The 10,082-nt window shown below is 43.2% G+C and overlaps 1 protein-coding gene across 1 annotated transcript in view; it reads right to left on the minus strand.

The window, feature by feature from the left end:
• The window catches only part of KALRN (kalirin RhoGEF kinase), a 681,131-nt gene extending 671,752 nt beyond the window's left edge, over positions 1 to 9,379 (minus strand). Inside the window, 1 exon segment of the mRNA XM_006154563.3 lies at positions 9,247 to 9,379. Coding sequence (XP_006154625.1) covers positions 9,247 to 9,313 — 67 coding nt within the window. The 5' untranslated portion in view covers positions 9,314 to 9,379.
• Between the last annotated feature and the right edge of the window lie 703 nt (positions 9,380 to 10,082).

Below are 10,082 nucleotides of genomic sequence, written 5' to 3' on the forward strand. Positions count from 1 at the left end.
GGGGGGATGGTCACACCGCAATCCCTTCTCCTCCATTCTCCTCTCGGGATCTTGGGCACGCACGCACATGTGCCCGGCGTGAGTTTTAAGCCACCGGGTCCAGGACACAAACTGCGGTCGACTACGTGGGAGTCCAGCGACATAGACATTACGCTAACTGCTGGTTCCCTAAAACTCTTTCTAAATGCCTTTACCAACACCTCCCCTTTTCAGACTTCAGTGTAATTGTTGATACCCCTCCAGTCAAACCTAAGTATGGAAGCTTTAATCATTTTTTGACTAGGAAGAGTAAGCAATTCTTGTTATCCTCTTTGACATTATCTCACACACCCTTCTTTTCCTGCTTTCCATAGATTATTTTTCTTTCACTTCCAATCTTCTTTTCCTCCAGTTTTTCTTGTGTATCTGGATTTATCTTCTAAAAACATTAACAGCACCAGGATCTGGTGCTAAGAAGTTCCCTGAGACTTCTCCCCCAACAATGCCTCACCTTCCTGACACACTGAAATGTTCCCTCTTCTTTAGCTATGTATCTCCTCCAACCCTTTTTTTGTGACTCTGAACATGCTTTCTTTATTGATTGAAATGCTTTTGCCTCTTCTTCACCAAGTAAATTCCTATTCATCCTGCATGCCTAAGCTTAATTATGAGATATCCTGAAAACACATATTTCTCCAGCTCCTCTAGGCAATTAGTTATTCTGTCCTGCAAGATTCCATGCAGGTCTGGGTAATTATACTTTCCAAATTTGTTATATTTTTTATGTATCAGAGTCTTTGCTTAGACTACAAGCATCTCTGCTGTGCTTCCCTGTATTCCCAGCACTTAATCTACCGCCTGGTATATGGGTATTGTTCAATACATTTTCGAAATCAAATGCTACCACCATGCAACCACTTGCTCTAAACCTGACGTGCATGCAGGAATTTTCACAAGGTACCCCAACATCTCAACCTAACCTGAATACCATGCAAATGCTCCAAATACTTTGATTTAGTCATCATTCCCTATTCTTGTTCTGTTCTCGTTGACGTCCATTTTCATAATTAAGTACTGCTAAAGCTTAACTCATTTTTCTCCTTTTCATTCTACCTGCCATTGTATTATTTGTTGTGTTGTTGTCAAATATTTCCTCTACTAGACTGTAAACATTTGCAAAGAGAAAAACACTGTCTTTTCCAATACTGTATCCTCAAAGCCTTGAATAGGGCAAAGCACATAGTAGATCCTCCAAAGATATTTGTTGAATGAATGAGCATTTCCTCCTTCATTCAGACCCCATTATTTCTACTTCTTGTGAATTCATAGTCCCTAGTAATTCAACCTGAAATAATACCTTGTGGCATCACACAAAGGTGTTGTAGGCACACATATTGTAAGTATAAAAGTACTGTCCACATGCAACCATGAAATGCTAAAGCTAGAAGAGATCCTCCTTTTAAGAAGCCCATCGTTGGGAACCAGCAGTTAGCGTAATGGCTATGTCGCTGGACTCCCATGCAGTTTACCGCGGTTCGCGTCCCAGACCCAGTGGATTAAAACTCATACCGGGCACGTGTGCGTGCATGCCCAAGATCCCAGAGGAGAATGGAGAAGGGATTGCGGCGTGACCATCCCCTCTGGGAGGTGATTTCTCACTTTCTGTCTCTATGTCTCTCTCTCTGTCTGGCGAGCGCACGCGCCCTATAGCAAAAAAAACTCTCCAGAAAAAAAAAAAAAAGAAGAAGCCGCCGCCCATCATTTGAAGAGCCAACAGAGATTCAGAGAAGTTATTGTTGGCGCTTGATCTTTCAGAAGTTTGAATTGTAGGCTCCCTAAAGATCTCCAAAAAAAAAAAAAAAAAAAAGAAGAAGAAGCCGCCCATCATTTGAAGAGCCAACAGATTCAGAGAAGTTACTGTTGGTTCTTGATCTTTCAGAAGTTTGAATTGTAGGCTCCCTAAAGACAAGGATCCTACTTCCTACCCCTAAAATGTTCCCTGGGTCCTCAGTAGATACTATTACTACTGCCACTAATAATAAAATATTTATTGCTTTGATAGTTTCTTTGATAACAAGCCACCTTTATCTATAAGATAAAGAGCCAACTCATGACTTACACTGGAATTCGGCTGAGTTTCTGATCATCCAGGGACATAGTTATCCCACTACCTCCCAGTTCATATTCAGCCATCACAGTATGTGCCACAGCAGAACAAGCTCTGGAAGGCCATGCCATGCCCAGGGAAGTGCAGTGTTTCTTTATTGTTCTTATGTCATGGTAAACTCCACCCCATTGGATAGAAACACCACATTAGATCCTCACAGAGCAGCAATCAGTGTCCTTCCCCTAAGACTTGGTCTCGATACATCTTGTTCGGTGATCTCACACCACAGTCAAAACACTCAGTGATATATTCTACTGTCTGCTGATGGTGAAGGTGGCTAGACACCCAGTTTAACATGCATGGTGCAGAGACAGACTGGTGGAGTCAGCAAGTGTAGGAGACTGCCCACCCTAACTGGGATGCAGGAATCATTGACCCAGACTCTTCCCACAGCAGCCCTGTGACTTAAGCAAAGTACTTATTCTCAATGAGCCTGTTTCCTATCTTTGAACCAAGAACCAATGTGACTATCTCATTCAATCAAGACCAAAGGGGCTAAGCTATTTGGAATTATCAGATAATTACATTCATTTTTTTTTCTACTTTAACAATGCTATGATAATCTATTGCTCCCCAAAGAGTTCAGATACTCCCTTAGCCACGTTATTTGTTTGGTTTTCTATTAGGATACACCCTTTAAGTGGGTATCTAAGTGACACCTAGTTATAAATACAAAGGGATGGTGGGAATAAGAACCTGTCCTCAGGGAAGCGCCTCTCTCAATGCAGGAAAATGATCTCCTAGAAGCAACTAGGCTCCCTAATAACTGTAAAAATCCAGGAGGATGAGTACACACTTACTGAGCACTTAGGGGCCAGGGACTGGTCACACATATTAACGCTTTCAACATTCACAACAACCTGTGAGGCATGTACTAGTACTACCCACAGGGCATACTGTGAATCTCAGAACACTGGCCTTGCACCTAGTGCCCTCATGTCTCTGGGCAGAACCAGTATGATTAGTCAGGGGAGCTTTTTCTGGAGGACATAGGAGTTAAGAGGTCTGGAAATAGAAGAATGTGAATCAGCTATAAGAAGGGGAGGTTCCAGGTGTTCCAAGAGGAAGCACAAGAAAATGTGAAGGTTGCTGGGGAAGTTCTGCTGTGGAGCAATGGGGAATTATTCTGTAATGGTGTTTGGAATGATCCCGTATTCAAACTTTTATACAAGAGACCTAATCTATTTAGGAAAGTTCTCTTGTGCCAAAAGCCAACTGAGTAACTATATAATAGGTATATATATTTGTGACTTAAAAAGCTAAGTCCAAGTAACTTCTTTGTGTATTACATGAATTTTCAGGTCAAATGGGAAAGTGATTATAACCTAAACTCCTCTGATTAGGAAAACACCAGCACAGGAGAGTAACTCCATGGTCATACACATGCTGTGTGCTTTTCTCTTTTTTCCCACTGAGCGTAGGAGGGAGGGAACAAGTTATAACAGCTAGCACAAAGAAGCCACAGGTCACACTGAGCACACATAGACAACAGTGAACGAAAACAGGGCAAGCCATACCAAGGTGGTTATCCAGAGTCTGTGGTATGGGCTAGGGACTGGTCACAAGCAGATGGTCCAAGTAGAGCCAGAGGCCAGAGTCGTACAGATAACCATGCAGCAAGAAAGCCGAAGACAGGCATGTTTAGGACAATATTAAAGAAGAGGAAAGTGCAAAGATTGATGAACCAAGGTCATGCAGTCTAGCTGCCTCTGGACCCTAGGCATGAATCAACCATTGGATTAGAATGTGTAGGAGCTTTGAAGGTTGAAACAACAGAGAATGGCCAGTCAGAGAGAGGTGAACTTTAGCTTAAAAAAAAAAATGTAGATTTCCGGCCAAAGTTAGACCCAGCACCATGAAAGCTAAGGACAGTTACTCTCCTTACCTCTCTTCGACCCTGAACAGAGAAAGAGATTTCTCTCTAAATATACTAGTATATGGGAAGTGTACACCTATCGCTTAATACAAGTGGTCCTAAGTAAGGAGGGTTTTGACATCCGCAGTGACAAGTGGCTATCTCCAACACCTTAGGTAACCAGAACAGAGAGTGATAAACCCACGGCAAGCTGGGGTTAAATGACTTCTTGGGGCACAGGTAATTATTTTTTCTGGGAATATTAAAGAAAGTCAAGATTTAGTTAGGTAGTCAAAGTTTAGTTAGAAAATGGCTGTAGATGAGGTCTTGGAAGTTGTATAAATTACACCCAAAGGACTGAGTTCTTTTACATTTTGTTCCTGAGTACATTTCTATATTTACTCCTGTGTTTACTATTCTCATATAATGACTGCTTTTCTCATTTGCTTTATTTTGCCCAAGAGTCATTTTTGCCTTTACTCTCTGGCATCCATATTAAAGATAGCAACAAGCAGTTTCAACCCTGGCTGCGTTTGGAATCACCTGCAGTGCTCTTTTAAAAATGCCAGTGTCCAGTCCCCTCTCCAGCAATTCTCATTTAATTGACTGGAGGAGGAGGGCATTGGAAGAAAGGACCTGGACACTGTGATTTCTAAGAGCTCACAGATAATTTAATATACACCAAGGGATGAAAACTAGTTGGTTTCTGGTCCAAAATTCAAAGCACTTTGTGGCAGCTACAGGACCATGGACAAAACACCAAGAAATCGTACACCTATGTTGTAAATTCAACATGTCACATATGTTTTGCCATTTTTGTTCTTCTGTCACCATTTTCACCATATCCACAGAACTCCTATACTGTTATTTCCTTGATATTACTTTACTTCAACTCTAATTTTAAAGTTCCATTTATTTGGTGTATTTATTTTATGTCTTCTATGAGAGCAAGAGGGAGGCACACCCATGACAGGGTCTCATTATGCTGTGATCCCCTCCCCCACCACCCCCCAGGCAACCAGGCTCACGGGCCCTTACAGGCACATGGGCTCGCTCCTGGTATATTTCAGGCCAATCAGGAATCCAAGCCCAGTCAGCCATGTGGCTCCAGCATTAGAGAGCGGCAAACTACCACCTGCATCACTGCACCTGGGTCCTTAAAATTATTTTTAAAAGAAACTAGTGGGATGGGAGTAATGACAAGATGACATAAAAGGGCAGAAACAAAAAATATGCCTGAGAGGGCAAGACATTCAGAGTTAGATGGCAGGGAAGGATGGGAAGGGAAACCTCAGAGCTGGGGGCCTAGGATTCATGGGCACATTGGCCCAGCACAGGGGTGAGAAGGGATGAGGGCTTTGAATGGATTGGAGAAAAAGAGAGAACACCAGGGAGTGGTATTACAGATAGCCGGTATCATAATGCTGTGCCCTGAACGGAGAAGAGGACAGGCATGAGAGGCAGGGACTGAGGGAACAGGGAGGCTGGAGGAGCAGGCATTTGGGGCCAGAGATTAAGGCAGGGCAGAGTGGGAGGCCCAGGCAGGACTGGTGGAAGGGCAAAAGGGAAACTAAAGGTGGCAATGAGGGGGGAGCTAAGGAATGAATAGGGCTACAGAGGGCCCCCCTGGATGGAGTAGGGGTAGCAGGCATAGGGCAAAATAGACTGTTTTCTAGAATGTGCCAGGCAAGCCAGCAGGAGAAGTTCAAGCAATTATCTGCAAGTCACCTGAAGCTATCTCACATATTACCAGTGGTGGGCATTCTCACATGCTGGGCCATACTGCCTGGTGCTCTGTGAATAGACGGCATCAGTCTTTCACTATTAAATACACACACACACACACACACACACACACACACACATGCACGCACTAAGGATGCACACTCCCTGACTTGTGTCCCCATGAATACAACAAAATTCAATGACAGCAAAAACCAATGTTATTTCTATTATATACAACTTGTGATTCTTATCTGTATGAGCTTTTTTTTTTTTTTAAGAGATTTTTGCTACAGCACACATGCACTTACTGGAGAGACAGAGAAAAAAGTGAGAAATCACCTCCGGGGGCGGGGGTGGGGGGGATAGCCACAGTGCAATCCCTTCTCCTCCATTTTCCTCTTGGGATTTTGGGCATGCACACACACATGCCTGGCATGAGTTTCAAGCCGTCAGTCTGAGACTCAAGACGTCAGGCATGGGAGTCCAGCACTTTAACCACTATACCACCTGCTGGCTCCTGAGCTCTTTTCTTTCCATGGACAGTCCCCATCACAGGAACCATTTCCTTAATCAATGTGTGTTAAGTACAGAACACAACCAGCAGAGTTGACGAACGCCAGTAACAAATGCTGTAAAAACAGCATGTCATTACTGAGAATAAATCATCAAAATAATAATGTCTGAGCTAGCTGGCAGCTCATTATCATATAAATCCTTGCATATAGTTATGTACAGCTCTAGAAAACAATACCTTTCATTTTTAAAATCCTTCCCTTAGGTGAACAATGATAGGGGAGACAAAAGATTAGTCTGCAATTACCAAGCATACACCGTTATTTCTTTGTAAAGTTTATTTCCGCTCCGTGATGTGTTCTAATGTTTCCTTTTCTCTAAGTATGTCAAATCATAGATTCATTTATCCTCCAGTCACAGCCAAGTGAGTGACTCAGGCCAGTGCACAGCTCATCGATTATTTCAATTTCCTGAGCTAAATTCATCATTTCCCACTCCTTCTCATCTCTTACTCCCTTACTTTCTTATATCCTATGTCATCTTGAAAGAAAGAGGCCTCAACAATGATGAGGGTGAAATGACATAAAATCCTAAAACAGATGAAGGGAGCTGAGTTCTGTTATGCTAAAGAAAGAGCAGATCTGTGAGAATTTTGCTCACTGCCCACAAGGGCAAGTTCATCTTCCATTCATTCATTGATTCGTTGCTTCTTTCGATAAATATTTATTGAACATGTTCCGGGAACTACCTCAGTCTAGCATGCCAGTTTAAAGTATGTCATTTTCTATGCAATATTAGTTAACATTAGCTATAAGAAGTTATATCCAAAAATTCTTAATATGGAGGTGGGTATGCACACACATACATGTGCAATACTATAATACCCATTAACCATAATTGGGCAATATAATCGATATCTAACCCTCAAAACCTAAAAGACAGATACCTATTCAGTCTGGAGCTGCTAGTCTAAAGTTTCACATTAAGAAAAACCCTAAGCCATTGTTTTAAAAAAATCATAAACTTTCAAATGCAGCTATATGTGGGAACCAAGCACGCATAGAAAACCACAATTCTGGCACCAACTTGTGCTCTCCAGGGGAACAGGTTAGTCTATCAATCCATACATTCATTAACCTGACATTTCCAAGAATGCCTGATACTTATACACCATAATGGAGTTCCCTCAAATTCTATGATATAGGAGTTATTACTAATATTCCCGCCTTTCAGATGAACAAACTGAGGGTAAATCATTTATTCAAGGGAACTTAGAAAGCAATAGAGCCAGAATGTATCCTTAAGTTTGTGATTTATGGATTCAAGCATTCTAAAAAATAAAAATAAATTAGTGTAATGATAGCTCACACATTTACATCTAGTTTCTTTATAATTAGCATCGTGTGTCAATTTGAATCTTGTTTTACTTCACATAAGTATAAGTTGTCTCTAAGCCTCTAACAATTCTAAATTGGACCCTTCTCAGCTCCTGGTTATTACACACCACCTGTTCCTGAGTTTTTCAGGATGTTTGTAGGAGAGTGAGAATTAACTGTCTTGGTAATGAAAACTAATATTTAAAGCATATTTTGTTCATGCCAGGCAGCAGGATAAATATTGAACCTGTAGTTCTCACTTAACCCCTACAGCACCCCTCTGAGTTGACACTACTATTATTTTCATCACTCCTTTTTAACCAGTGAAGGCAAAGGTACAGAGAGGTTAAATAACTTGGCTCAGGTCACACAAATAAGGGGAAGTCATACCTCGGGATCTCCTTCCCTCCTCCCTAGTCTGTCATCTCCACCAGTATGAAGTTCTGGCTCCCTTATTTACACCCTCATCTCATCTCAAGTCTGGGCTCCCACTGGCCTGATTCTCAGTGCTAGTGAGAGACTGCTTTTCACATGTGCTGGCTTGGTTTCCTCCATCTTTGATTTCTCCCCTGATAAGGGCCCCGGTTCACCTGCTTCCTGCAGCGCTCTGCTTCCACCTGGTAATGACCTCCTGGCACACCTTGGTCAGCTCCTGACGGAGATGAACACACCTTGTGGGGGAGGGCTACCATGGCTTCCCCAGGACCATCTTTTCCATGGGGATTTGATCTCAGTCTTGTCAAATCTTGTTAAAGGAGTCAAAGCTTTTAATAACAACATGTGACATTTGAAAAAAAAATCAATGACTGAAGTTTGTAGTGGCTTTTCCTTATGACAAAACATCTAGACTTGGGTCATATTACCAGGAAATTTTAACTTTATTAATATTTGATAGTAAAACATACTAAGGTCAGATTAAAGAATAAAACTGAGTTTCCCTTTCCTTTCCACTAACTGCAAATTCTATACCAGCTCTAGCTACAGATAATCGACAAAAGGAGCTGTCCCCAGGACAGGTGCGAGAGCTCCATGATGCTGAGAGGCACGCAGAAAGGAACTTAGCATTTCCTAAGCACAGACTGCATACCGACATGTTGGTGTATGTTTCACGTGTGTGAATTAAACAATAACTTCACAACAAGCACAGCAGGTAGGTCTCACCATGTCCATTTTACAGATGAAGAAACAAGCTCCGGAAGGTCACATAAACAGCCTTAAGTCAGTGGCAGAGCTGAGGTCTTAGTGTGCAACTGTTTGCCCCCAGCTTCTTTCTGCAGGGTCCATTCTTCTGCAGAGCTTCTCCAAGTGCTCTATCGAGAGCACTGCAAGACAGAGCTTGTCTTTGGCTACAGTACTGTGCTCAATAAGAACCCCAGCAAGAAATGAGGTCCTCTTACAGATGCCCCTGAATGGCCCTGTGCTCCCAGTTCCCAGCTGAAGCACACATGTTCCCAGAAAAATACAGCCTTTTTTTACTTTCCATGGGTTTGCTACTTGCTTCTGTTTCATTCCTTCTCATTTTGCTCCCCATTCCCCTCTGCTGTTTTCTACATGTGTGTGTGTGTCTCTCTGTATATCTGTCTCTCTCACACACACACTCTTACACACAAGCACACACACACTCAGGATACCTCGATCCAGCAGCCGGAGCAAGCGGAGATACCAAAGATACCACTGGTCCCAGAAGCGGTCCGTCATCCCACCCTGAACTCATCCTTCACAGCCAGTTCCCTGGGCAGAGCCTCATCCCACCACCGCTGACTCGAGGAGGCCGGAATCACTTGACGCTGGGCTCGCGCGCAGCCTGCTCTAAGCAAATGCCTGCCTGCAAAGACAGCCACCAATCCTCCCACACAGAGGCTGACTGTGCCGGGAGCCTGTTTCACAGCAACAAAGGAACAAGTGCAGAACAACGCGTGTGCAGACAGAGCCTGCATGGACCCAAGGGGAGGTCGGAGATGCGGGGGAGGAAGTCAGAGAAGCATTGCAGAGGTGAGATCTGAGGTGGTCTTGGGTATGAAAATCCAGTCAAGGCCATGTCTTCCATTTCATTCTAGTATCTCCCACCATTCTAGCTTCCCCCCCCCCCCTGCCACTCACACCAGTGGCTAGTGGCTCCTCCAATAGGATGGGGATGGTGGGTGGGCAGAAGCTCAGCCATTCTGGACTCTGAGCCCAGAGGCCAGTCCAGAAGACCAGGAGTTTTATTGCCTCACCGAGAAGACCATGTGCACTCCTTACCTGAGACTGATAGACCCTCATGACCAGAAAAAGGCCACATCCCCCTTTTTCCTTCACATATCCTCCGTTAGAGTAGAGATAACTAGAGTCACACCATCATGGGTTCAAGTCTTGTTACGACTTAGTATTTACCAGGCCTTTATTAAGTTACTTCAACTCCCTAAGCCTCAGCTTCCTCCTGTGTAACCTGGAGAGAACTGTATTTGCCTTACAGACATAGTACGAG

The sequence above is a fragment of the Tupaia chinensis genome, unplaced genomic scaffold (genome assembly GCF_000334495.1).
Source record: "Tupaia chinensis unplaced genomic scaffold, TupChi_1.0 Scaffold000415_1, whole genome shotgun sequence".
Classification (NCBI taxonomy): domain Eukaryota; kingdom Metazoa; phylum Chordata; class Mammalia; order Scandentia; family Tupaiidae; genus Tupaia; species Tupaia belangeri.